Source organism: Rhineura floridana, chromosome 1 (assembly GCF_030035675.1).
Source record: "Rhineura floridana isolate rRhiFlo1 chromosome 1, rRhiFlo1.hap2, whole genome shotgun sequence".
NCBI classification, from domain to species: Eukaryota; Metazoa; Chordata; class Lepidosauria; order Squamata; family Rhineuridae; genus Rhineura; species Rhineura floridana.
In genome coordinates, this window is record NC_084480.1 from 142,501,218 (window position 1) to 142,528,807 (window position 27,590).

Sequence of the window (27,590 nt, forward strand, 5' to 3'; positions counted from 1 at the left end):
TAGCAATGGCGGTCTCTCTGCTGGTAAGGATGGTGGGGAGGGAGGCTGAGGCCATACTCAGATCTTTGCACGTCAAACCAAGTGCAACCCCCCCCACTCATCCAGCCAGCATAATCTCTCTCACTTAACCACCTCCCAGACCCTGCCCTGCCACCAACTAAGGGACACTCACTCAAGCAAACATTGTCCCCTGAGATGCAAAAAAGTTAAAATACTGCAAATGCAGCACAGTAGCCAGAGAGGGTGGTGGAGGCCACTTTGTGTGCCAAGTGCAAACACAGTATTCACACACACACACACACACACAGTTCCCATCTTTCACCTCCACAGTTCTTTATCTCCATTCTGCTGCTGCCTCCTTCTCATTCTTTATCTATGTTCTTGACCTCCGGATGCTTTTTCCCTCCACTCCATTCTTCACCACCACTATCCGTTTTTTTAAATAATTGTTTTCTCCACTCCACCCTGTCTCTCTCCCCCTCCTCCCTTGTCGCCTCCTACCCATCCACAGAGCATGAGGAAAAAGCGACGCTGCACAGAAGCCCAGTTTGAGGCACATGATTTTCATCCACAAATCAGAGGAGCAGAAGACTTCCCCTGCTCCCCCCCCAAGTAATGCCCAAAAGTAATTCTGGAAACGTTACAATTACTCCATAAAAGTAGTGAAATTACTCCTAGTTCTATTACAATCGAAATGTAAAGGAATTACCCACTCGTTACTCAAAAAAGTAATGAATTACAAGTAATTCGTTACTTGTAACTAGTTACTTCCAAGCTCTGGTCTTCCCTGTGGGTTTCCCTTAGCCATGTGGTTGGTCGCCGTTGGAAACAGGATGCTGGACTAGACGGGCTTTTGATTTGAGCCAGCAAGGCTCCTATTATGTTACTACTTGGACAGAACACTAGCCATGTGTGATCCAAAATTAGTTTTGGTGCATGGATAGGCCACCCACTAGCTCTGAACAAAAAGCTTCTGTTTTACTTTTTCTAGCCAAGTAGGTAGCCTAGGTGAACAAGTGAATGAGGCCCCAACTCAAAGAATGGATATTTCAAGGGTGGGATACTAAACTGACTTGTCAGATCAATGAGGCTAAAATCCAGGGGGGCTACTACTCTTTCTAACGGAAGAAACAGAGCAATAGGTCATCTAGTCCAGCATCTTGTTTACCATAGTGACCAAACTGGGAAGTGCAGAAGCAGGCCTTAAAGGCAACAGCCCTCTTCCACTGTTGATTCCCCGCAACTGCTATTCAGAGACAAACTGCTTCTAAACCTGGAGACTGCATATAGCCAACATGACTAGCAGTGATTCATAGACACCCTACATGTATTCATCTAAGCTCCTTTTAAAACATCTAAGCTAGAGACCATCATCGTTTGGCAGTGAATGTCACAGAAACATGATTCATGTTTCTTGCACATACAATATCCCTATCTGGGAACGCAAAAACATCCCAGCATTATCTAAGTATCTTCTCCTTTATTTCTATCAAATTTTCCTATGGACAGCTTGTGATTCAAATCTGCCTGTTTAGGTTTGCCAGGTCAGAAGCATCCCAAATCCTGAGATCTCAGGGGTGGGCCCTAGTGATGTCATGGGGCAGGCCCTAGTGGTGTCATTAAGCATGATACATTAAGCATCAACCACAGTTGCTTGAAGCATACCACTCAACAAAAAAAATTATCTGACCAAAAATTAAGATAAAAATCGTAGCTAAAAGAGGGTGACGGAATCATTCCTTCTCACCTGCCTAGGGAGCTTGGGTAGGGAACATTTAATCTAGCCTACTTGCTTCTGGCAAGAAGGGTTTAAGTGCCCTCAGACCAGGCCAATCACCAGAAACCAATTATGAAGAAGGGTACCTAGTGTTGTAGAGATGCTAGATGGGAGCACTCAGGAGTAAAGATGGATGCCCCTGAAGGGTGCAATTCTAAACACACTTACTATGGGACTCAAGACGCATAGAACTCAACAGGATTTTCTTGTGTAGATATGGTTAAGATTGTGCTGTTGGTGAGGCTTGACTATGGATCCTCTGCAAAGATATCCATATCAAAACAGGGTTGGTCACCCCTGCCTGAAATGTCCTTCCAGCCTGCCTGCTCCAAACTTCTTTACAGATTTGACACTTCACTGCAGAGAGAGGTTTGAGAAATGAGTAAGAGTTAAGAAGATTCTCTACCCTTTCCTGCCTACCCTCTTTGACAGCCAACCCAATTCCAGTGAGTAATAAACTGACAGAGAGAAAACATACATACAGTAGGGCCCCATTCATACGGCTGGTTAGGTTCCAAACCCCTGCCGGAAAGCGAAAACTGCCGAAAAGCGGATCAGCTGTAGTGCGGGGGTCTGGAACCTAACCTGCTGATCGTACCAGAGGAGGAGACGGTCAGTTCTTCCCGTCCTCGGGCATGATCAGCTCGAATGTTCCTATTGTGTACGTCATATAACTCCAGACTCTCCTTTCACATCTGTGCACATCAGCCTCTGTGCTTCCTTTTGGCTTTGACCCAGTTGCGTCATTAGTCACAGCGCTACCCGTGCTTGTCCGTTGTTCTTCCCAAGTAGCTCAATGAGTGCCATCTGACCTGGGGGTCTCATCTTCCAGCACTACCTCGTGTTGCATTTTGGATACTCTGTTCATAGGGTTTTCGTGGTAAGAGGTATTCAGAAGTGGTTTACCATTGCCTTCCTTTGAGTTTGGATGCATCTTAGTGTGTTGTCTCAGCTTTGCCCATTCTGCCTTGGGTGCCCCTGCTAGGAGTCCTCTGGGTCTAGACTTCTGACAGCATTTCTCTCAGCTTCTTCAACACTTTCAAACTCCTTCACCACATTAAGGTGTGCATCCTAGAAGAACATTATGCTTTTTATCTGTTTTTAACTTCTTGTTAGTGTTATTATTTTGAGTGTTTTTAAATACTTGTTTTTGCCAATAATTTTATTGTTTTAATTCCTTCTGTAAACCACTTACAATAAAGTAGTATATAAATGCTGTAAGTAAAATACATAAATAAATTTCACAGTCACTGTGGTCCTTTGGTCTCTTTCTTCTTTTAGGAACAAAGGAATCTGCTTTATACGGACTCAGGCCATTTCGTACTATCTAAGCTCAGTAGTGATGATATGGACTAGCATTGGCTCTCCAGGATTCCAAGCAATAGTCTCTTCCAAACACTGAATTTTGGACCTTTGCATGCAAAGCATGTACCCTACCGTTGAGCTACAGTCTTTCCCGTTTAAAAAAAAAATCTTTTAAAATTGTTCTTTTCAATTCACTAATGAACGTACATCATACCTAGAGCAGATCCACACCATGCATTTAAAGCACATTCAACATACATTTGAAGCACATGAATCCCACCACAGAATCATGGGAACTGTAGTTTGTTAAGGGTGGGGGGAATGATAACTGTGAGGCGCAGGGCTGTGGAGTCGGTACAGCAAACCTTTGACTCCAACTCCGACTCCTCTATTTTTCTACTGTTCGACTCTGACTCCACCCAAAATTGCTTCCAACTCCACAGCCCTGGAAAGGGCTGTATATGTCTTTTTAAATTGGAAGCTCTCTTAGGAGCATTTTTATCGTTGCCTGAATATGCGCTGATGTTGGCATCACAGCATTTGTCTTCATCTGGGTCCTGTGTCATACACTGACACACAAAATGTTTTCCATCTTGAGTTATGGTGAAATGCTCAACTACAGCTGACTTCATGGGAAGCTTCTTTCACATTTTGAATTTATATTTTAAAAATAATTTCAATCAAAATTTATTTTGAAGCCAGAGTTGGAACATTTCTACCGACTCCAACTTCACCCAAAATTGCTTCTGACTCCGACTCCACAGCCCTGGTGAGGCGGAAACTACTCTTCCCAGGATTCTTTGGGGGATGTCATGCACTTTAAATGCAAGTTGGATGTATTTTAAATGTATAATGTGGATCTGCATTACTTCATAAACTGCCTGCATATAAATCATTTTAATTAATTTTTTAAATGGAAATTAGCTACAAAGTTTACTTGGTGACAATGGACTAATCACCATCTCTCAGCCTAATCTGCCCCTCAGGGTGAAACAACAGAGGGGGACCATGACCACCTCAGGCAAGAAGGGCACACTTAAAATGTAGAGGAAATAATCATGTACAACCATAGTGTAAATCCTGATATGGATTGAGACATAGAATGAAGAAATATTTATATAAGCATGAATGTAAAATATGTTTATTATTTACACAACCTGTAAAGGTATTTATAGTGTAATCCTATGCATGTTTACTCAGAAGCAAGTCCCAATGTATTCAAACAGGGAAGCGTGCACAGGACCACAATCTCAAATGATAAGGAACATCACTCACCCAATCCAAAATTCAGAATCATACCACTTTAAGCAGTTTTGCAACTGTTTTATACTTGTTTCATGAATACTGGATTTTAAATGGATTTATTTCTAATTGTGAAGTGCCTTGGTTTCCAACCCTACCTCACAGGGTTGTTGGAGATGTAAAAATAGATACACCCCATATAACAGTTTATTGTCAAAACCAGTTCGTCATTGCAGGACTTCCTTTTTTAAAAAGTAAGTATTAGTTTCCTACCAAATAAAAGCAGTGACACCAAATTAAGTCCTACCTAATTCCTTACAAACAAACAAACAAAAAAGGATTGAAGGGGGAGAGAAAAGATTTACAACACGAACACAATCCTTTGCTATGTTTACTCAAAAGTCCCATCCTAACCATGTCTGATCAAAAGTAACTGAATTCAATGGGGTTTTCCTCCAGGTATGTGGAAGGAGCATTGCAGCTTTCCTCACAGAAAAGTGAGTATAGGATTAAAGCTTCATATTGGGGAGCATTTCACAACAGGCCTTGGATTAGACAAATAAACTACCCTCTTCAGCAGCCCAGGAAAATTTAAACTTGTTTGACTCCTTATAATTAGAAAAGCATAACACATTGTAATGACATCATCTGCTGCAGCATGTACACTTTTTCACATTTCTATTCAACAATTATTTGAAAGATAAAATGTATACTATTTTTGCAAGTAATTTTAAAAAGTCTGCATGCACACTTTTATTATAATTGAAATTGTTTACTGTGTGTGCATGCCTACCAACATCCTGCTATGATCTTCAGTTCTATGTTTCCTGCTATATTACTGTAGAAAGGTAATCTTGCTACTGCTGAAAGTTATACACTCAACTTCTGATGTGCAGACAAGTAGGAAAAGGAAATTGTTTTCAGGATTTGCAATGACTTTTAGCTATTGCCTGGAGGTCAGCAAATCTCTCATCAATCACAACCCTGACTTTATTTATTGGCTAAAAACCTGAAAGGCAGGGATTGGAGCAGCCAGTACTAACAGAAGTTGTGAAGGGAGGGCAGCTGACGTGTTAGTGTATATCTCCTGAACCAGACCACCTAGAAACTTACTTTTTAAAAAAAATGAAAGCTAAGAGTCCGGAGACTGGGGTGACTCACTTGGAAAAACCAGAGTAACAACAACTGGGCAAAAACCAGAGACCTGGCAACCCTACTGATGATACAGACTGATTACAGATTAGCAGAAATTGATACTGTTTTTAAAGTCTTGTTGTTCCTATTTAGTTATCTTTGTACTGTGAAAAAATACCTACTTTTTATTTTTAAATTAGACAACAGGAAGAGTAGGGAGCTCACCTAATGCTTTGTGTATTCATAAATCCATCACTCAAATTCTCAAACATCACGAGTTGTTTATTTAGTTCCTACATAGTATCACCTAACACACAATAGTTAGTATCACTTTTGGATAAGGCCTCTATACAAAAAGGGAAGAGTCCAAATCTCTATGAGAAAGTGGGCAGGAATGTGGGCAGTAACTTGGTTTCTGAGACAGGTTCTGAGTAAGCAAAATGTGAATTAAAAGAACAAGAGACCTGTTACACAGAATAACTTAAATCAATTTGGTTTCAGGAATGGTGGTAGTTAGCATGTCTTCCCAAAAGGATTTGGGTCTTATGTGCTGCTCAAAAGAAATATGCTGCATTGTTGTGCAATTGAAGTAACCTAACATGCCTTTTACAATACATAGGCTAGGATCCAAAGAACTATGTATCCAATTCCATTTTCTTACAACAGCAGCCTTCCATGCCATATGGAAAACTACTTTTGAACAAAAGCAGTTTCTAATATGACATGGGGTCAGCTGTTCAAAGTCAAAGTTTCCACTGGAATAGCTTCTTGCATGAGTCTAAGAAGCTGTTTGGATCCCAACTGTAGTCATTTACTCCACAATTATTAACTCCACAAGTGTGTAATTGTCCAATATATTAAACTGAATATCACTTGTTAAAGATATTGTTATAGGTAAAAATAATACATGTGTATGCATCCCATTCTATATCAATTACCTTGCCTGGTGGCATAACAATAGGAAAAACAATTACTCTCTAGCATGAACATCTTGATTACACCAAACTGAACTCTTCCCACATGCACCAAAATCTGCTAAGGAGGATTAGGAGACCCTCTGGAACAGCCTCAAGAGTTCTTCTGCAAGTTGAAGGGCATCATTGGATGCAACCCAATGTTTATATGAGCAACTTGTATATGACCTTTGAATATTTCTCTCTTTTCAAAGACTGGCCATTTATATTATATGCACTGGCAACTTAGCTCAATCTATGTTAACATACACTAACATGAATACAACTAATACACAAATCATTTTTGATGCTAAGGGATATAGAATGCCTCAGTGACCAAGTTCTCCTTTTTAAAACGGTATTAACTTTTAAAGTGTCAGTATCATCTGCCAAAATTATATATGTGGGCATACATAATTTTTAAAGTGTAATTAAGGTACTTGATGCATTTCTCTGAACTCTCAATACATTCCAGTTTCATTCAGAAAAAGAGAGAAAGCAGGATTCAGAATGAGGTTAAGTGCATCTTTTGTTAGAAAGCCATATTGCTCCCTGTGGTCTCATAAACAGGCTGCTGCTTTACGTATTATAGTAGGCCTTCAATTTAAATTTACAGAAAAGCTGAACCAGAGAAGCCTGCACTGAAACAATTTTAATAACCTATTAAGTTGCGACTTCAGATTCATTCTATAATCATGTTCCTCAGGGAGCAGTAGTATCTGGATAAAGATAGAATTTTTTTCTTTTAAAGATAAATAGCATCATTAATCTGCAACATTTCTTTTCTATTATCTTTCAAAATGAGGAGTTATTTTGTTCTGATCTTGAGGTAATTAGCCTTCATTCAGCAGCCAGAAAATGACTGTGTTCAGAAAATTAAAAATATGTCATTAAGTGGAATTTACCATAATGTCATTTATCTTTATATAGTTCATCAGTGACAGCAATGGGCCTGGGAATCCATCAGCTTTTACCAAGGAAGCATTAAAACAAATTGAAAAACAGAATAATCCCAGGCACTCTTTAACAGAGTCAAAGCCATTTGGGTAATTAAATAGTGGTATTTAAAGTTTTAATTTAGATTTCCTCTTCTGTTCATCAACAGTCAAATGAGATGTTCATATTCATAACTGTTTGTAATAAAGGTTTCACAAAGCAATAGGAATATCAATGTTATTAAAAATGAAAGACACAATTTTTTCAGCTACTAACAGAGAAACTTAGTTTTTAACTTAAATCTTTTTCTAAAACTAATTGAGAAGAAACTTGCTGAACTAGCTTTCTTTCAAGATGAGGAACATAAAAATACTAAAAAGGGTATTTCTCCCAGATGTTCAAACTAAATTGACATTGGCTCAGTAAACTGAGAACCAAACAAGTGAACATGGGAGCTAGCTCCTCCCTCTAAGGCAGCCTTTCCCAACTAGTGGGCCACCAGATGTTGTTGGACCACAACTCCCATCAGCCTCAGCCAGCATTGCCAAAGGTCAGGAAAGATGGGAATTGTGGTCCAACAACATCTAGTGGCCCACTAGTTGTGAAACGCTGCTCTAAGGGATTCCCCCCCTTTCCTCCCCAGTTTCAGCCAGAGTTTTATAGTATGTGTGCACCAATGCAAACCATGGTTAATGTAAAAAAAAAAAAAAGATTAATTAATAACCATGGTTTTAAACCGCTCTTCAAACCATGGCTACAATTTACATCAGTGCTCATGCAGTAAAAACGTATGATTAACACAGAAGTGGAGAAATTGATCTGGAGAGTAAAAGAGAAAGTAATGCGTGTTCACACAGACAACTATAGTTTGCAGGAAACTGGGGTTATATCTGTATCTGGCCAATATATTTCACCGTCTGAAACATTTATTTTTATTTTTAAGCAAATGCTATTTATATATACATACTTAGCATTTTCCAATCACTGTATGTCCTTAATGTTTCATTGAAATATTTATTCATCTATTCTGTAAGCAAGCCACGAATAGGAGGCTCATAAAAGGGACAGCTAAGAGGACAGTAAGTCTGTATTAAAGTTGCTATGTTTAGTAGGATTTTATCTCAACATTCAAAAACGTGTCTATTTCATCATTAAAACCCTTCACTTTTATCCAGATTCCTATTTCATGTAATATAGGAGTATTCTATACCTTGCTACTGGATCTGTCTCACATATACAAGCCCTGAATACCATTTTGTTGTGTTCATACTATTACTTATAGTGATGTAATAGGCTGCTATTAAAAACATAACATAAGATAAATGCCACTAATTGCCCTATATCAACTATAATTAACAGCTTTCTCATTTAAATAAATCAGTAAAAGTAACCTACCTTGCTGGATTCTTGCTCTACCAGCTAAAGCATTATAAATTTCTGATACAACACTGCTGAGCCATAAGACGCCATTTAGAATGCATCTTAATACTACTAGTAGAATGTTACTTTAAGCTATAACTCTACTCTAGACTTAATATTTAGACATCCATGTAGTTCCACTAATCTTGTTCATAGGTTTTAGTCAGCCTTTTAAAAAAATTATTCCTTATGTTATTTATTATTAAATTTATATTTCACCTTTCCTCCTAAAGGGAGCCCAAGGGGACAAATAACAAATAACAAAACACTAAAATATCTTTAGAAACACCTTAAAAACAATACCAATACAGATACAGACTGGGATAAAAGTATCTACTTAAAAGGCTTGTTTTTTTACTCTGTGGATGGTGTGGAAGCAACAAGAGATAGACAGTGCCTTGCAAAAGTAATCAGACCCCTGACCAATGCTCTCATATTACTGAATTACAAATGGTACACTGTAATTTCATTCTGTATGCTATTTTATTTTGAAACACTGAAACACAAAATCAATTATTGTAAGGTGACATTGGTCTTATCGTGGGAAATGTTTGCAAGAAACATAAAAAACTGAAACATGTTGCTGGCATAAGTATTCCACCCCTGTGCTGTGGAAGCTCCCAGTTTACACAGATGAAAGAAATTGCCCTATCGAGGACGCCATTACCTTACCATTGGCCTCCACCAGTGAACCATTAAAGCTGCTGTCACATTGTCGGGATAAAAACCCCACTGTTGAAGGATCGTTGGTCAGGCTGTGGATCTGAAGGAAAATGAAGACCAAACAGCATTCTATAGAAGTGAGAGATAATGTAATACAATTGCATAGATTAGAAAAAAGGTACAAACTAATATCCAAGTGTTTGGATATTCCAGTGAGCACAGTTGGATCAATAATCAGGAGGTGGAAGCTGCATCACACCACCCTGGCACTGCCAGGAAAAGGCTATCCTTCAAAACTCAGCACTCGAACAAGGAGACTTGTGAGGGGAACCACAGAGAGGCCAACAATCACTTGGAAGGAGTTTCAGAGATCAGTGGCTGGGAGTGGAGTAATGGTACACCAGTTAATCATATCAAGAGCCCTGCATAACACTGGCCTGCATGGGAGGGTGACAAGAAAGAAGCCATTACTCAAAAAGGACCATCTGAAAGCACAAGTGCCCCAGCTGCGATGTGGGGAAAGGTTTTGTGGTCAGAGGAGACCAAGACAGAGTCATTTGGCCAAAACCCAAAGTGCTATGTGTGGAGCAAACGTATTACTGCCCATGCCTCAAGACACACCATCCCTACAGTGAAGTATGGTGGTGGCAGCACCATGCTGTGGGGATGCTTCTCATCAGCAGAGACTGGGCATCTTGTTAAAATGGAAGGAAGAATGGATGGAGCAAAATGCAGGTAAATACTGCAAGAGAACCTGCTTCAGTCCACTAAAAAACTGAAGCTTGGGAGGAAATTCACTTTTCAGTAGGACAATGATCCCAAGCACAAGGCCAAAGCAATACCGGCTCAAGAACAAAAAGGTGAATGTCCTACAGTGGCCCAGTCAAAGTCCTCATCTCAATGCCATTGAGAATCTGTGGCGCTCTTTCAAAATTGTGGCCCACAAGCTATGTTCAACCAACCTGAATGACCTGGAGCGAATCTGCCAAGAAGAATGGGCCAATATCCCTCCGACTCTGTGTGCAACACTGGTACATACCTACCACAAAAGACTTAAAGCTGTTAATTACAGTGAAAGGTGGCTCTACCAAATATTAATGTGTGGGGGTTGAATACTTCTGCAAGCAACATGTTTCAGTTTCTTATGTTTCTTACAAACATTTCTCAACATAAAACTAATGTCACCTTACAATCACTGATTTTGAGTTTCAGTGTTTTAAAATAAAATATACAGAACAAAATTACAATGTACCATTTGTAATTCAGTAATATGAGAGTACTCGGCAGACGTCTGATTACTTTTGCAAGGCACTGTAATTCTGTGGGTGATTTCTGAATCTTTGTGTGCCTCACTGCTCTGGGGAACACGCCTCAATTTATTTGTGTAAAGCTACCAGTGCTGGAATACATGATGGCCTTAAGTTACTCCAGTGATTTTTCTAACTAGAACCTCAGAGTAAAAAGCACTGGACGATTGGAGAGTTGATTCAAACCTGTATCTCAAAAAGTTGGAACTACCACTCTCAAATTCACATTCTGACAATGTGCTTATCCCACTCAGTGAGATCCACAGTGTTCCCTCAGACACTATTTCCAATGTGTTCAGGATCTAAGAGATCTCATGGCAGATAATTCCAACTGGAAGGCCCTGTCCAAGGGGTCACTAAAGAGAATCCAAGAGTCATTTCACAACAACAGTTCCACGAGGTAGGGAGGACCCTGATGCTCATCCTCATGGTATTATGTAGCAATAAAGCCACTGGCATAACTCTGGCACCGGGCCCAGCTGGAAGGAGACAGCTTGGCATCAAGAACCCAACTTTGTGGCAACACATAACTCCTTAGTTGTAGAAAGGGTCCAACATTATTCTTACAGTAAGGACCATCACTAGAGTGAGCTTTCAAGACAAACTTGTTTCCGACCATGTATGGTGGCTTTGTGAACAGCCATATTATCGGATTATGCCTCTATGGGCTGCTGCAGATATAAAGTTTCCTGATGAAAGTATCAGGAACAGACTACAGGAATACCCCGCTTTAACATACGCAATGGGACCAGAGCGTGTATGTAAAGTGAAAATGTACTTAAAGTGAAGCAATTATCTATGCATGTACTGCACTGCAATCGCGTCATGACATTAAGTGTCCGTAATTACAACGCGTGCGTATGTTAAGCGGGGTATGATGCCGTATGGAGCATGTCCATTATCGCGAGGGTCCGTTAAACGAAGGTACGTAAATTGGGGTATTCCTGTATTGAGATTCCACACTGTCTTCACTCATTCATGTGAATTTTCCCACTCCCATTAACAACAATTTGTTACGGGGAAGGGATGACAGCTCAGTGGTAGAGAACATGCTTTACAGGCTCATGTTCAATCCCCAGTATCTTCATGCATTAAGTAGGAAGTGATGTGTCTTAAGACCCTAGTGATATTGGCAAGGCTGGCCCTCTTCTTGTGAATGCACAGGGTCAAGGGTTCTTGCTTTCTCCCTTCACCCATGTCTACCCAGAGTCCTTGTATATTGAATATTAGTTTACCTAAGCTCACAGATTATCAACAGTTGTCAGAAGGATGGTAAATGATAGAGGAGACCCCACTCAAGGATTCTTGAGTCTTGGGAGGTACCAAAAATTCTAATTGGGATCAATATACAGAGCAAATGGCTGCCCATTTGCTACCGGGCCAAGTTCAAGGTTCTAGTTTTGGGTAACAAAGCCCTATACAGCTCAGGACCAGGATACCTGAAAGACCGTCTTATCCCTTATATACCCAGTCGATCACTGCGCTCTGCAGGTGACGGCCTCCTGCAGATGCCATCTTATCAGGAGGTTCATTGTGCACAATGCAGGAAACAGACCTTTCGTGTGGCAGCACCTACCTGTGGAATTCCCTCCCTTTGAATATTAGGCAGGCACCATCTCTGCTATCTTTTCGGTGCCTTTTGAAGACTTTCCTCTTTCAACAAGCCTTTTAGGTTGAGACCTATCCCAGTTTGCGTCTGTGTTAGAATTGCTTAATATGTTTTTTAATAATGTTTTAACCCTTTTTTAAAGTTGTTTTTTTAAATGTTTTTAACGCTGTTTTGTTTTAATGTATTTTAAGATCTGTTTTCATGATGTTTTAAAGTGAGCTAGTGTGGTGTAGTGGTTAAGGTGTTGGACTATGACCTGGGAGAGCAGGGTTCGAATCCCCACACAGCCATGAAGCTCACTGGGTGACCTTGGGCCAGTTGCTGCCTCTCAGCCTCAGAGGAAGGCAATGGTAAAACCACCTCTGAATACCATTTACCATGAAAACCCTATTCATAGGGTCTCCATAAGTTGGAATCGACTTGAAGGCAGTCTATCATCATCTGTCAAAGTGTTTTTAGCACTTTGTTTGCCGCCTTGGGCTCCTGCTGGGAGGACAAATTAAATTATAAATAAATAAATAAACAGAAGGAGCCTCAAGGTTCTCACCAATTTTTTAATATAAAGTATTAAAAGTGTTTTAAAGTGTTTTTAGCGTTTCTGTTTGCTGCCCTGGGCTCCTGCTGGGAGGAAGGGTGGGATATAAGTGAAATAATTAAACAACTAAATAAATATTTGAATTATGAAAACTAGATGGCTTTTTCTAATAACTAGACAATAGCAGGGTGCATTGTCCAATCACAGGTAACCTTTCTGAACTCAAACTCCTATTAGCAACAAAGTGGTTCCTCAAACTCTGAAACAATACTCATTGTGTCAGGGAAGCAGAGTGACAGCTGGATTAAAGCATCAAGTTCCTTACTACACATGGATCACACAATAGATTACAGGAGCCCAGGCCACTTTACTGTTGTTATCATCCATGGAAAACTTACCTCTCCTGAAATGCTTGGTGTGGAGGTACTCTTTATATTCTCCTGCTACAGGGCTTAGTTACCTGCTTGATTCTGCCTAGAGTGAGTAATTCTAATGAGCTGGCAAACTAAGTTCCTCTATGCATTCTTTTACATGGATAACAATTCTGAAAAGAATTTTTTTAACAGCACAAACCAAACAGCTTTCATGGCACATGATGTGAAAATTATTAGTTGCTACGAACTAACTGAACTCTGGGGCTTTTTTTAACAACAAAAAAAAATTAATTACAAAATATGAACTAAAAAGCAGTATTTTGTCTACACAGTTAAACCCAACTAAGGCAGTACCAAAACTAATAGCTGTAATTTGAGCAAGAAGAAAGCAGTATTTTGGTTTCTGCTATCCCCATATATCATGGCTGACCTGAACAATATTAAACACAGGCTAATTTGTGGTCCAGACATTGCTGGAGTACAATTCCCATCATCCCTAACAGTCAATGATGCTAGCTGCAGCTGATGGAAGTTGGAGTCCAGTAACGTCTGGAGGGCCACAGATTAGCCATCCTGTATTAGTGGAACCAATTTCTTTAGATACTTCAATACCAAGCATGTTTTCAGCTGATGTTGCTTACTCAGTTATGTGCAAAAGAGCCACAAGTTTCTGAAGTACAAGGCAATCATGCAAAGTACAGATGTTCACATTCAGTTTACTACAATTCACTTAACATATGATATACAAGTACTCTAGTTCACTGTTTTTCAACCTTTGGTCCTCAGATGCTGTTGGACTACAACTCCCATCAGACTTGGCCTCTGGCTAAGATGGCTGGGGCTGATGGGAGCTGTAGTCCAACAACATCTGGGGACCCAAACTTGAAGAACTGTGCTCTAGTTGGTTTAGATGTTTCCCTAAGACACAAGACCTTACACTGAACTCTGAGGCTCAAACTAGATGTTACACAGCAAGTAGGTACAAAAGCAATCATAGGAGGCTGCCATCAAAAACAGAGGAACAGCATGTGGGGAGGAGAAGGGATACTCGGCTCTTTGAAAAAAATCAACCCCACCTCCTTTTCTACCCACATGGAAAAAGATACACATGAATATACCCTGAATTTTTTTAGTACTTGGTATGCAGGTAAAAACCCAACTATAGAGAAACAATGGAAGATTCTGGAATGAGCATGCCCAAATACTTCAACAAAAAAAGGGACTGCAAATCCTCAGATTTGTAGCTGCAAGGGACTTCTGAACAAAATGGCTCTAAGCTTTTTTAAAAATCCAAATTCTAAAAGAAAGAATTTTAAAACTATCCAGAAATGATGAAAACACTTGACTAGATATTGACCCAGTTTATACATTACAGTAAGCCTTAATTAATGTTTTAGTATGAATGCACCTTTCTGGGCCATTTTTTTTGCCTCCCTGCTAGTGCATGGAGGAAATTAACCACAATCTCTGGCTTAGTGTTATGTCCACACCAGAGATCGTGGTTTGTTATGCTCCAACAAACCACAATCAATAATCCAATAACAAACCTTGGCTACAGAATGTGGACTGTTGGGATCAACACAAACTATGGTTCCTGGAATCTGGCAAGGAATTGTGGTTTGTTTCTTCTCAGCGCAAGCTGGGAGGAGTAAAGAAAGCACAATATGCTCATGCATGGAAAGCTAGAGTTTAGGGCTTACCATGATGTGTGAACACAGCCATGGTATACTTGAATCCAACTCACCCTCCAATAGGAAGAATTCCCCTTACTTAAAGGAACTTATGACACCAACTAGTATCATTTCACTGTAACCTGCAGTTTCTTACTATTATAATTAAGAAGGAAGTCATACTTATGCATAACATTTGTATTTTCCCACTTTTACTGCAAGCTTTTAGGCCAAGGCAGCCAATGCAACATCCTACAAATGTTGTTCGGACTGCAACTCCTATCAGTCCCAGCCAGCATAGCCAATGGTCAGGAATTATGACAATTGCAGTCCACAACATCAGGAGGGCACTTTGTTGACTACCCTTGCTTTAGGCTCTATCTAGTTATCGTGGCTAATAGCCACCAAAAAACCCTTCCTTTAGCTATTTGTTCTAACTCCCCTCTAAGTCAGTGGCCATCACCACATCTTGTGGTAGTAAATTCTGTAAGGTTGCTTCTGTGCATGGAAGTATTTTTTTTTTTTGCCTGTCCTGCATTTAATGTCTATCAATTAGATTGGGTGATCTAGAGTTCTAGAGTTATGGGAGAAAAAGAAAAATCTCTCTATCCACTCTTTACAAACCATGCTTGATTTTAAAAACCTATCATGTCCCACTTTAGTCTTTTTTTCTAAATGAAAAAGCACCAACACTTTATTAGCCTTTCCTTGCAAAGAAGGTATTCCTTTCAAGTCCTTGATTGGCTGCTCTTTTCTGTACCTTTTCCAATTGTATGATATGGTGTAAAAACTTTTGAATATATTAAATTGCATCTCTGCTCAAAATCCAACAGAAGTATGCATATGATATCAAGATCAAATAGAACAAGATTTTCACAAAGTTTTGTGAATGTTCTCCATAAATACTTAATATTAAAGTCCATGGCATGATGGCTGAAGGAACATTTTTCAGAATTATAGTTACCAACATTTTATACAGTGCATAATAATAAGCAGCTGTCTACATTAAACGTAGCTTCTAAATAGTGAATTTTGTCTTTTTAAGTGAATTTCCCATACAAATATCACTTCAACAAGCCTTCAACCAATCTGGTGCCTCCAGATATTTTGCAATACAACTTGCATCAGCCCCTGCCAGGTTGGTGAAAGCTGACTTAAACTAAAGTACCTTCCTTCTTTTTTAAAGTATCCAAATGAAATTCCAAATATTCTTCAAGTTGTAGTTGTCAAGAGTCCAAATTCAGTCCATTACAGCAACAGCCACTACCTCTAGTGGCGATACCTTCCTTCTTCTCAAGACTTCTTGCTGCACTTCAGTGACACTAAGAACCTCCCAAGTACAGTGCAAAGTCAACAACCCTCAAAATCTCATTTCTGACTTTATGATGCATTTTTATGAACTCCAAATTCCTCCAAAGCATGAAATCAAGACAAGGCTGCACCCCACCCTAGCCAAAAGTCTTCTGTGCCAGCCAGATGACTGAGAAGGTGAAAAGTCAGTGGCAGCCAAACATAAAGGCCAAGTACCAAAAATCTTTGAACCCATTGCTAAGCATGCAGTTCACAGGGCAAATAGCTCAGAAATGGGAATGTTGCCATAAACACTCTTAAATGTACTCACGTTGCACCTTAGATTTAGCCCAATACATTTAGTACACAAAGATCTGTAAACAGCTTCTGAAAATTAATATTAATCAACATTCCTTAATTGTTCCAGTTTAATATCCAAACCTCCCCTTGCTGTCTATATAATCCAAACTGTGACATGACCAGAAAAGTGGGAAGTATTTTGACTTTGACAAATACAGTTTTATCTGAAGCAGATGAAAAGAAGCAAAGAGCTTATCAAGTGAGCTAATGGGGCGGGGGGTGGGGAATGAAAGCCAACTTTAACTAGGGTTCTACACAAAAAAGCATATATAGACCAGTCCCCCCCCCCACACACACACACAAAAAGGGCTTAATGTGCTACGTATTATAACAAAAGGCCAGAAAATAATGTTAAACTATACAATAGTGATGTGATAAGGAGCTAAATAAAAGCATGAATATATAAAAGCTGGCAGTAGCAAAAAAAAATTCAGATATAGGCAATCGCTTCACAAAACCCAGCCACTCGGCTTATAATCTGACTTGGCTAGGAACAATATTAAAACAAAGTTCCAGCAGTTAAGTTTGACCATTTAAAGGAAAGTATAGCCTAATGTATACTACAATTCAGCTGTTAAGAAAGAAAAGGCCAAGTAAGGCTTCCCATGACTAAATGGATTAATTCTTTAGTACATCACAATTACTGTTCACCACACTATTTCACTGGACATCTAAATAAGTATCCAAAGCTTATTTTGTACAATGAAAAGATTTTAACCAAAGAACAATCCCAGTGTTAAAAAGTTCACACTTTGTATGAAGAAAATAATAATAATAATAATAATAATAACAACAACAATAATAATAATAATAATGATAATAATAATAATAATAATAATAAAGAAAATGGAGATCAGAATAGAGAACAGACATTTTAGGCAGATTTATGGGCAACATCTATCGACTAATGGATATCTTTGTCAAAGCAGTAGTGTCCAAATGTCTGTTTTATTTCTGGATGTCTTTCTCAGAATAGCATTTCCTCCCTGATGTAGGGAGCTTAGCCACAGCTTGCACACTTTAAGCAGTGACAAGTTCTGCTTGGGGAACAGCAAGACTGAAGGAGAAAAAGTTTCTTGCAAGTCATTGTGAGACTGCCCATTTCTGGTAGGAACTCAAGTTATTATCATGCTACTTAACAGCTGGCTATCTATTTTGGTATATGTTTCTGATAATGGTCATCCCAGATGTGTGAGGAAAAAAGCTGCTTCCTTTCTATGAGACACTGCTGCAGACTTACATCTAAAGGCTTTAAGTGTAACTTCCACCCAACATATACAAACTCAGCAGTGCCCTTAATTTTCTCAGTACTGAAATCCCGACACAAAGTTGATTCAGATGATACAAAATGGCCTCCACTTCTACAAATAACTTATCACACCTGTTGTCTACTCTTGTGAGCAGTGAATTAAGCAAGCAAGCAACACACTAGTGATCAGTGATATTTCAGTCCACAGAGGGAAGTGGGCAATTGCACGAGTTGGCTGTTCACTCATTTCATAGCTCACAAGTATACTGTATAAGCAGTTATTGGCAGAAGCGGTGACCACTATATATAGCCAGAATCAATTCAGAGCCTTTATTCTATGTTTTTCACAAAAGAAGCTAATAATGCCTTTTATTTATTTTACTTTATTATTACACTTATGCTCCATGTTTTCTCCAAGGAGCACAAGGTGGTGTACATGGTTCTCCTCCCTCTCTATGTATCCTCCCTACAGCCCTGTGAGGTAGATTAGGCTCAGAGACAGTGATTGGACCAAGGTTACCCAGTGAGCTTCATGGCTGAGTGGGGATTTGCACCCTTGTCTCCCAGATTAGAGCTTCATTGGCTCTTTTACAATGGAATGTATCACCTGTGGATATTGTAATACCAAATGAAAAGCAACATAGGAAGCTGTTTATTTTCAATAATTTTTATTCAGATTTTCATAAAACATACAAGACAAAATCATAAAACATTCAAAGACAAAAAACAAAATCAAAAATAGTTAAACAAAAAGAAAAAAAGAAAAAAAAAAAACAAAAATAAAAAATAAAGAGTAAAATATTGACTTCCCATTTGTCAAAGATCAAATCAGTTATAAGTCTATAATATATAACAATCCTGTCTCTTAAGTCATATTATAAAATCACTTTCCTCCAGTAGTTATCTTACTTAATCATCAAATCTCATAAACATTACTTTATTCTTTCCACAAAAAGTCAAAGAGAGGTTTCAATTCTTTAAGAAATATATCTATCAATTTTTTTTTCCAGATAAGCATATCGATTAATCCATCTCATTACTAATTATGATAATCTTATTGTCATAACCATAGTCAAAATAAACATTTCAATTAATCCATCACATCAGAATCTGTTAGGTTCAATAATTTCAGTAGCCATTGTTCTATTATCTCTATTAGTTCCATTTTCCATCTTCCATCTTCAGTAGTCTTGTTAAGTCCAGTAATTTCAATATCCAATCTTCCATTATCAGTATTCCATAATAATCTTGCTGTCAAAGCCATAGTCATATAGTAAGAGTCTGATGGGGATTACCTCTATCCCAAATATTTTCTTGCCATCCATTCTGAATAGGTTGCTGAAATACTGCTGTAAAATCATATCTCTGTTCTTTTTTTCAAAATACACTGGGTCATCTCTTAAAAGTTTTTCCATTGTCACATGGCTGCAGATAATTCCATAGATTTTCTCTATATTGGGCTCCATCACATCATTCCAGTCCAGAAGATTATCCATGCCATTGATAACTTTATCTCTAGAATCTTCATTCATTTCTTCAGAGATAACATTGAGTTCCAAACAATAGATTTTATTTCTAAAGTCCATAGACTCCAAATCTTGTTCCTGTTCCACGTTGGTTCCAATCTCCGGGATCTCCTCTCTCACAGGGACCCCTATTCCAGTCTCCAGGGTCGCCTCTCTCACAGGGACCCCTGTTCCAATCTCCGGGGTCTCCTCTCTCACAGGGACCCCTTCCAGGGTCACCTCTCTCACAGGGACCCTTATATCTTTAATCTCCTGCTTCATTTTACTCAATTCAATTTTCATTATCTCAATCTCATCCATTATTTTCTGAAACATAGTTATTTCCAGATTTTCAGCCACTTTCTTAATTGCCATTTTAAAAGAAAAATATAGGAAAACCACTTCTTATTTCAGCAACAATTGGGTTAATACTCCAAACTTGGTGACATCACAGTATAAACAGAGCAGACAGCCTTATCTCTCCAATAGTTAAGTAAACAAAATGCAGTTCCCAGGATCGAAACAATTAATGGCAATCGTCAAGAAACAGATTCGTCAAAATAAAATAGACCAAAAAGAGAGTAGTCTCAAAACAGTATAATATTTTTCAAAATAAAAATCTGGAATAGAAATCCCTCTTCTGTGTATATCTTTAGAATGCAAATCCAGGACAGCTTTTTGCAACAAAAACAGAGATAAGCTATTAATTAGTGCGTAGCAGAGAGAAGTTATGGCTCCCCAGTGAGATGTCAAAAACTGATCAATCTGGCAAATCTCTTTTAAACAGCAACAATTTAAGTCAAGTAAAAGAAAAATATAGAAAGAAGGGTGCTTGCCTGTTAGTGCGTTCTCTCTTAGAAGATAAGGTGAACGTTCGCTTTATCAGATAGAGCTTGCTGTTGAAAATCCGTCCCACCTTCGTCGGCTGGACCTCGTCCCATAAATTAATGAGATCTGGTCGTCCCAACAAAAATAGGCTTTGAGGTTAATCTCTTCGTTTCTCCCTACCCGGGAGAAGTTTAATCAGTCAAAAAAAAAAGAAAAAACTGACTGATATATCTGAATAAGCTTCTTTTGAGGCAGGAGCCCGTCTCAAAAGCAGGCACAGGCTAAGTCACCCTTCCCGGAAGTCCCGCAACATAGGAAGCTGTTTAAAAGAAAAGTGCAGGTTTTACGCTGAAAGCAAGGGAAACAAAATCATTTAAGTGTGAAAACACTCACAGTATCTGAAATATGGTTAGTCTTCCAAAAATAGAAGCATATTTACTGGAAATAACCAAAACTGTCATGTGTAAGCTATATGACCTACAAAGTGAATATAAAACCAAAATACCAGTTTGAAATATAGTAGAGAAAGTGATGTGAACATGTCCCTGGTTTTTAACCATTCTACAAAGCTAAGACTGACAATCTGATACATATAAAGTGAAAGTATCTGTTAAGCTGAGCAAAATTAGAACTAAACTACAATGTTTTGACTTTAATACAGAACTGATTGTCCATTTCCCATGGTGAACTGAAAAATCACTGACTGTGTGTTCACTTGTAGGCTGTTACCTGGAACAGTTTGCAAAAGCAGAGGCCATTTCGTATCATCAAAAACCAACACTGTCTTTAACTCACTCAAAGCAAGGGTGACTAACCCATGGCCCATAAGTCATATCTACTCCCACCAAGCCTTTCCTGGTAGCTTCTCCGAAGTCTCCTGCAATTTGGTGATGGTCACAGTGATCCCCTGCAACAAATCCAAATAAGGAACAAGAAACAAACTAATCTTATCTTGTTTTTTGATTGGGTCACCTCCCTTGTAAACTGTGGGGATGCTGTGGTCATAATATATCTCGACTTCAGCAAAGCTTTTGACAAAGTGCCCCATGATATTCTGATTAGCAAGCTAGCTAAATGTGGGCTGGATGGAACAACTATCAGGTGGATTCACAGTTGGCTCCAAAATCGTACTCAAAGAGTGCTTATCAATGGTTCCTTCTCAAACTGGGTGGAAGTAATGAGTGGGGTACCACAGGGCTCGGTCCTGGGCCCAGTGCTCTTCAACATTTTTATTAACGACTTGGATGAGGAGGTACAGAGCATGTTTAGCAAATTTGCAGATGATACAAAATTGGGGGGCACAGCTTATACCATGGAAGACAGAAAGAAAATTCAAAGGGACCTTGATAGGCTGGAGCACTGAAATTCTACAGGGATAAATGCAAAGTTCTACACTTAGGAAAAAGAAACCAAATGCAGTTATAAGATGGGGGATACTTGGTTCAGCCATACGACATGTAAGAAGGATCTTGGAATTGTCATTGATCACAAGATGAATATGAGCCAACAGTGTGATGTGGCAAATGCTATTTTAGGCTGTATTAACAGAAGTATAGTTTCCAAATCACATGAAGTATTAGCTCCCCTCTATTCAGCACTATTCAGGCCTCATCTTGAGTACTGCATCCAGCTCTGGTCTCCGCACTTCAAGAAGGATGCAAACAAACTGGAACAGGTTCAGAAGGCAACAAGTATGATCAGGAGACTAGAAACACAGCCCTACAAGGAGAGACTGAAAGAACTGGGCATGTTTAGCCTGGAGGAGAGAAGACTGAGGGGAGATATAATAGCACTCTTCAAGTACATGAAAGGTTGCCACACAGAGGAGGGCCGGGATCTCTTCTCGATCATCCCAGAGTGCAGGACATGGAATAATGGGCTCAAGTTGCAGGAAGCCAGATTTCGACTGGACATCAGGAAAAACTTCCTAACTGATAGAGCCATACAACAATGGAACCAATTACCTAGAGAGGTAGTGGGCTCTCCCAACACTGAAGGCATTCAAGAGGCAGCTGGACAGCCATCTGTCAGAATGCTTTGATTTGGATTCTTGCATTGAGCAAGCGGTTGGACTTGATGGCCTTATAGTCCCCTTCCAACTCTACTATTCTATGAAAATCTGGTGAGCTAGAGGATGGAGCTACATCATGGCACTGGGATGGGCAGGTAGGTTTTGACCTCTGCATCCATCCAAATGCCACAACCAGGATTGTGTATGTGATGTGCATGTGTGTACAACTGCTTGTGTGTGCGTGCATGCACAATCTGGTATGTATGAACATAAGAAGCTGCTTTTTACTGCTCTCCAGGGTTTCAAATAAAGGTCTTACCCAGCCTTACCCAGAGATGCCAGAAATAAGATCTGGGATCCTCTGCATGCAATGCATGTGCCCCTGAGCAACAGCCACTCTGGTGTGCATTTGGTGTGGTGTGTGCATATACATGTCAGCTGTGGAGTGGCAATGCCTAGTTTTTGGTCCTGTCCATCCCTGAAGGGATTGGAATATCAGAATGCAGCTCTCAAGGCCAAAAAGGTTAGCTGCTTCTTGTGTACACTGCCACCAATTCCAGTTCACTACTGTATATGTAATTTTTCTCTTTCATGAAATGCTAGCCCAAGACTATACATTCTTATGTGCTCTCCTTACTCTTCTACAATGGTGGCTCCATCCAGACTATACAACAGTTGTCACGACTTTCTAAACTCCAAGACAGATATACTTCTCACCACAGAGATTTCAATAATAGCATGTGACACCCACTGCAAGCAATTGTTGGTGGAGGGTTCCTCTTAGTGACAAAAGCTCCCATAAAGCTGCTAGAGCTGGAACAGTGAGCTTTACCCTATGCATCTTATCTCCTTTCCTCAGGAATCTAACAGGGAAGGTTGCAACAGACAATATTGAGGCAAAGCTTTTATATGGACAAGTGGAGAAAAGTGCTTTGCAAGCATGCCCTAAAAATTTGGCATTAGGTTGTGCATCTAAACATCTGCATCACAGCTGCAGGTATTTCTACTGTGAGCAATATTTTGGCAGACTCCCTCCAAAGGGCAATATACTTCCTGCAAGAGTAGTCCTTGGATGGATTTCTTTTTATTCTCTGGGCAGACCACTTTAGTAAATAGCATGTGTACCTGATTTTGCCCCAAAGCCTGCACTAATCTTGTGTCCATAGCGGATGTTTTCAACATTAAGTTGTCTTATGTCTTCCCTTTCTTCTCACAGAGTATGAATTCTCTGAAAAATGGTGGGTTGCAGAGTTGCCTTATTCAATAGCCCCTTACTGGCCTTCACAGACTAGTTTCCAAACATTAGAACCTTGCCAAGGGAAATGTAAATTTTCCTCAATCTCTCAGGAGATTTTTGATACTATTGATCATAGCTGCCTGCCTGGGATGGACCTAGAAGGTGTTTTATAGTGGCTCTAGTTTTACCTGGAGGGCAGGTCTCAGAAGTGGTGTTCAGACTGCTACTCTGTCCTGCAGCCTTCTGGCATGTGAGGTGTTGCAAAAATTCATGTTCTTTAACATCTAAATGAAACTGCTGAGTAATGTTCCCTGAAGATTTGGACCAGGGTAACATCACTATGCAAATGACATTCAGCTCTCTGACTCATTTCCATCATCTGAACCTAAGGAGACACTGGAGGTTCCGAATTAATGAAGAACTTTGAAGTGGATGAAGCCAGGTGAACAAACTTAAATCAAGACAAGACAGATGGTACTGTTGGTTGTAGGATCTGGTGATCTCAGAGTACGTATGCAGCCTCTTTTTGGACAGTGCTATAACAACAACAAAATATCCTCCTGAAACAATAGTTCAGATTGGGGGGGTACTCCTGGAGAAGAAAGAGGTGGCCAGGAGTGTGTTTTACCAGCTTCATCCACATCGAAGGCCCTCCTCCGAGTTCTGTCTCATAGGGAGGCTCGGACGGTGGTGACAAGATCTAGGGCCTTCTCAGTGGTGGCCCCCGAATTGTGGAACAGTCTCCCCGAAGAGGTGCGTATGGCGCCGACATTGTTGTCCTTTCGGCGCCAGGTTAAGACCTTCCTCTTTGCTATGGCGTTTTAATATGTAACTTGTTTTAGTTTTAAATTTTGTTGTAATTGTTTCTGATTTCTTGTTTTTACATATGTTTATGCTGTATTTTATTATGAGATTTTGAGATGTTTTTGTATTTTTATATTTTGTTGTACACCGCCCAGAGAGCTAATGCTAGTCAGGCGGTATAAAAATCTAATAAAATAAATAAATAAATAAATAAATCATTAACTGTACCATTTCCTAGAATAATAGGACCTGGCCTCAGTCATTCTTACCTGGTCATTTTCATGTAAGATTGCTGTCTAGTGCATTACATGGAGCTGCTCTTGAAACTTCAGTCCAGAACTTCCACTGACTCAGAATGTGATTGCTAGTAGACTGGATTATATTACGCTGATCCTTATCAGTTTCACTGGCTGCTAATTCATTTCGCAGCTCAAATAAAGGTGCTTGTTTTGATAGTTCAAGATCTAAACAGCCTGGGACCAAAGTGTTTTGAGAATCACTTCTTTCCATATACGTCTGCCCAAGAACTTTCTCTCCATATCCTCTTGGTGTCAGACGCTTGGTGGGTGAGCACAAGAAGAGGCATTTCTGGTTACAGCTCAGAATCTGGAAAAGCCTCCCTACACATCTTGTCCCATAATTGCTCACTTTCAGCTCAGCAGGTATTCTTAGGATATTGCTGTTCTCAAATTGGCATTTGTTTGGCTATGGCTCTTAATATCCTGCTGTAGGTATTTTGAACTGTGTTTAGTATTGTTTTATAGTCTGTAGGCCTCATTGATTACACCGGTATAAGAAAGGATCTACTGACTAGTTCATTTTTAAATTCTCTATTAGCCCTAAAACTTCATCTTGCCACCTCTGACTAACCTCCTCTCCCATGCACAGTTCACACATCAGTATCTATCAAACATCATCTGCAGTGAAAACTGATGCAATGCATTTGACTCTCTGCAATATTCTGGACAACTTTCCACTTGTATATTTGCCTCCCTCTCCCCATATCCCCTACTAATTTGGCATTCACCCATCAAACAGCAAGTTGGGTGGGAAAGGTAGTGCTCTGGCATCTAATAGGCTTCTTTCTCCTGTTCAACACCTCAAAGGATTGTTGTCCACCGAGGCATGGAAAGGGATGGTGCTCTAGAGCCCCTAACTGGACATGTAGATGTCTTTGTTGTCCCTTTCCAGCCCTGAAATAGCTGCTGCACTTCTGAAGCTTTAAGGAGCAAATATCTGCTACGCATGTTCTTAGCTGAAATTATTTAATACAAGGAGTGGCCAAGGAGCATTTGGTAAGCAGAGGGTAGGCACTCATCTCCATAATAATTACTTGCAAAGGTCCTTGAACTACGTTGCCAGATAGCTCAACAGTGTGTCTGCAGTGCAGCAGAAACTGTGCTGATGACTGAGGCCATGTTTTAGCATTTAAAATATCTTAACATTGACCTTTATAAATGAAAATGGCAACAGACCAGCTTTCCCCAACACAGTTCCCTCCAGATGTTTCAGACTATAAATCCTATCAGCTCCAAAAAGGAGAGCCTTACTGGAGAGATTAACATCAACCAGGACCTGATTACCCAGATAAGGAAGCACCTGAAATCCTGTAAAATGGCATGTAGACACAATGGCTATACATTTGAAAAACACTTAAGGAGCCCTGAATAGACCAAACTGAAAGATTCTGTACTGATAGTTCGTTACATTTATTATTATTTATTTATTTATTTAAAATATTTCTATCCCACCCTTCTACCCTATAATAGGGCACTCAGGGCGGCTATATTGAACAGGAAGCAAAAGTGGCAACAATGTCACTCTGAAATGGCATTCAAAAATATATATCCTAGAGCTCTAGGGAGATAGGCAATATATTTTTCTTGAAGATTGTTGGAATGCCCCCAAAAGTCAACATAAGGAACTTCTGAACCAGCATCTGTTTGTTTAGCCAATATATATCTGAGACAGGACAATCCCCCCATGCCCTTTTGGGAATGTAAATAGCTGTAGAACCTTTGACTCTATCCCAATATCAGGCAATCCCCTTCTGGAGGAGTCAGGAGGCTTGGAAAGCCTTGGAGGCTGTATACCTGTATAAGCATGCTAAACAAAATCAATATGACCTAAAGTGATCTGTTTCCAACAGGAAGGAATGAGTGGAAGCACACAGAGAAGACAGGCATCAAAAGAGTAGGTTCAGAAATAAACAAGGGTGTCTAGAAGCAACTGAGGCAGGAAAGTAGGAAGCAAGTCAGAATTGGCACATCAAAGATTGCTCCTCTGGCTGAGCCTCTTGAGTGTCCTTGGATGTGGCTTGGAGAAGACAGACTTGAAGGAGAACCGAAATTAATGACAATGACAACAACGACAGCAGGTAGAGGTATTTTGGAAACTGTTAGAATGAAATGACTAACTGAAGTCAGTATCAAGCAACTATTCCCCCATGAACATGATGCTGGAATCATGGTACATGTAATCTGGCAACCGTGTTCTATGTCAATTCAGTGTCTTGACAGCTCTGAAAAAAACAGACAGCAGGAGTAAAGTAGGGAACTTTTTTCTTATTGCTCCAATTTTTAGGAGGTGTAGCATCAACTGGCTGAGGCTGATGGAGGCAAATGGGGAGAAGCATCATGTTTTGGTTCACAAAACGAGGGTTAAGTGCCACTGGCAAATCTTTGACCAGACAGATCTAAAGAAGCTATAGAGGCTGGAGGAAGCTTCACTGCTTTAGAATCAGAAGCAGCGGAGGAGAGTTTACAGTTAAGGGCTTGGTCACCATCAGTGGGAGAGTGAACTTTGGGGAAACCAGAGCTGCATCAATTGGAGACAAAGGTCTGAGAGGTTTAGGGCTTTGGGACAGTCATAAAGCACACACAACAGTGAAGCCAAATACAATAAAGTGTCAGATACAGAAGCCCATGAAAATAAAGAAACTGTGTCCTGGTACACAGAAGGTAGGATAGATGTGCTAAACTCATTAATGACTTGAAGAGTCTTCTTCCATAAAACTGCTTGGAGTCTCATGAGGCTATTTATACAAGGCAATAACCATGGGTCCAATTCTGGATTTTATCACCACAATCAAAACATTTCTCAAAAGACACTTTACTTCATTCATTCATCATTCATCATTTTATTTGTATGCCGCCTTTCCACAACAAACTGTGCTCAAGGCGGCTTACAACAAGGTGAACAGAAAAACATCTCAAAAACAATTGCAAAATGATTTCCTTATAACAAAAAATAATAAAACAGTAACATAACAAGTATAACAGCAAGCCAAAACAACTTTTCAATATTATAAACACAATAAAACAATATATATATATATATACACACACACACACACACACACACACACACACACACATATATA

The 27,590-nt window shown here is 39.6% G+C and overlaps 1 protein-coding gene across 1 annotated transcript in view; it reads right to left on the reverse strand.

The window, feature by feature from the left end:
• ZCCHC7 (zinc finger CCHC-type containing 7) overlaps positions 1 to 27,590 on the reverse strand; it is a 178,392-nt gene that overhangs the window by 85,488 nt on the left and 65,314 nt on the right. The window contains 1 exon segment of the mRNA XM_061634641.1: positions 9,439 to 9,558. Coding sequence (XP_061490625.1) covers positions 9,439 to 9,558 — 120 coding nt within the window.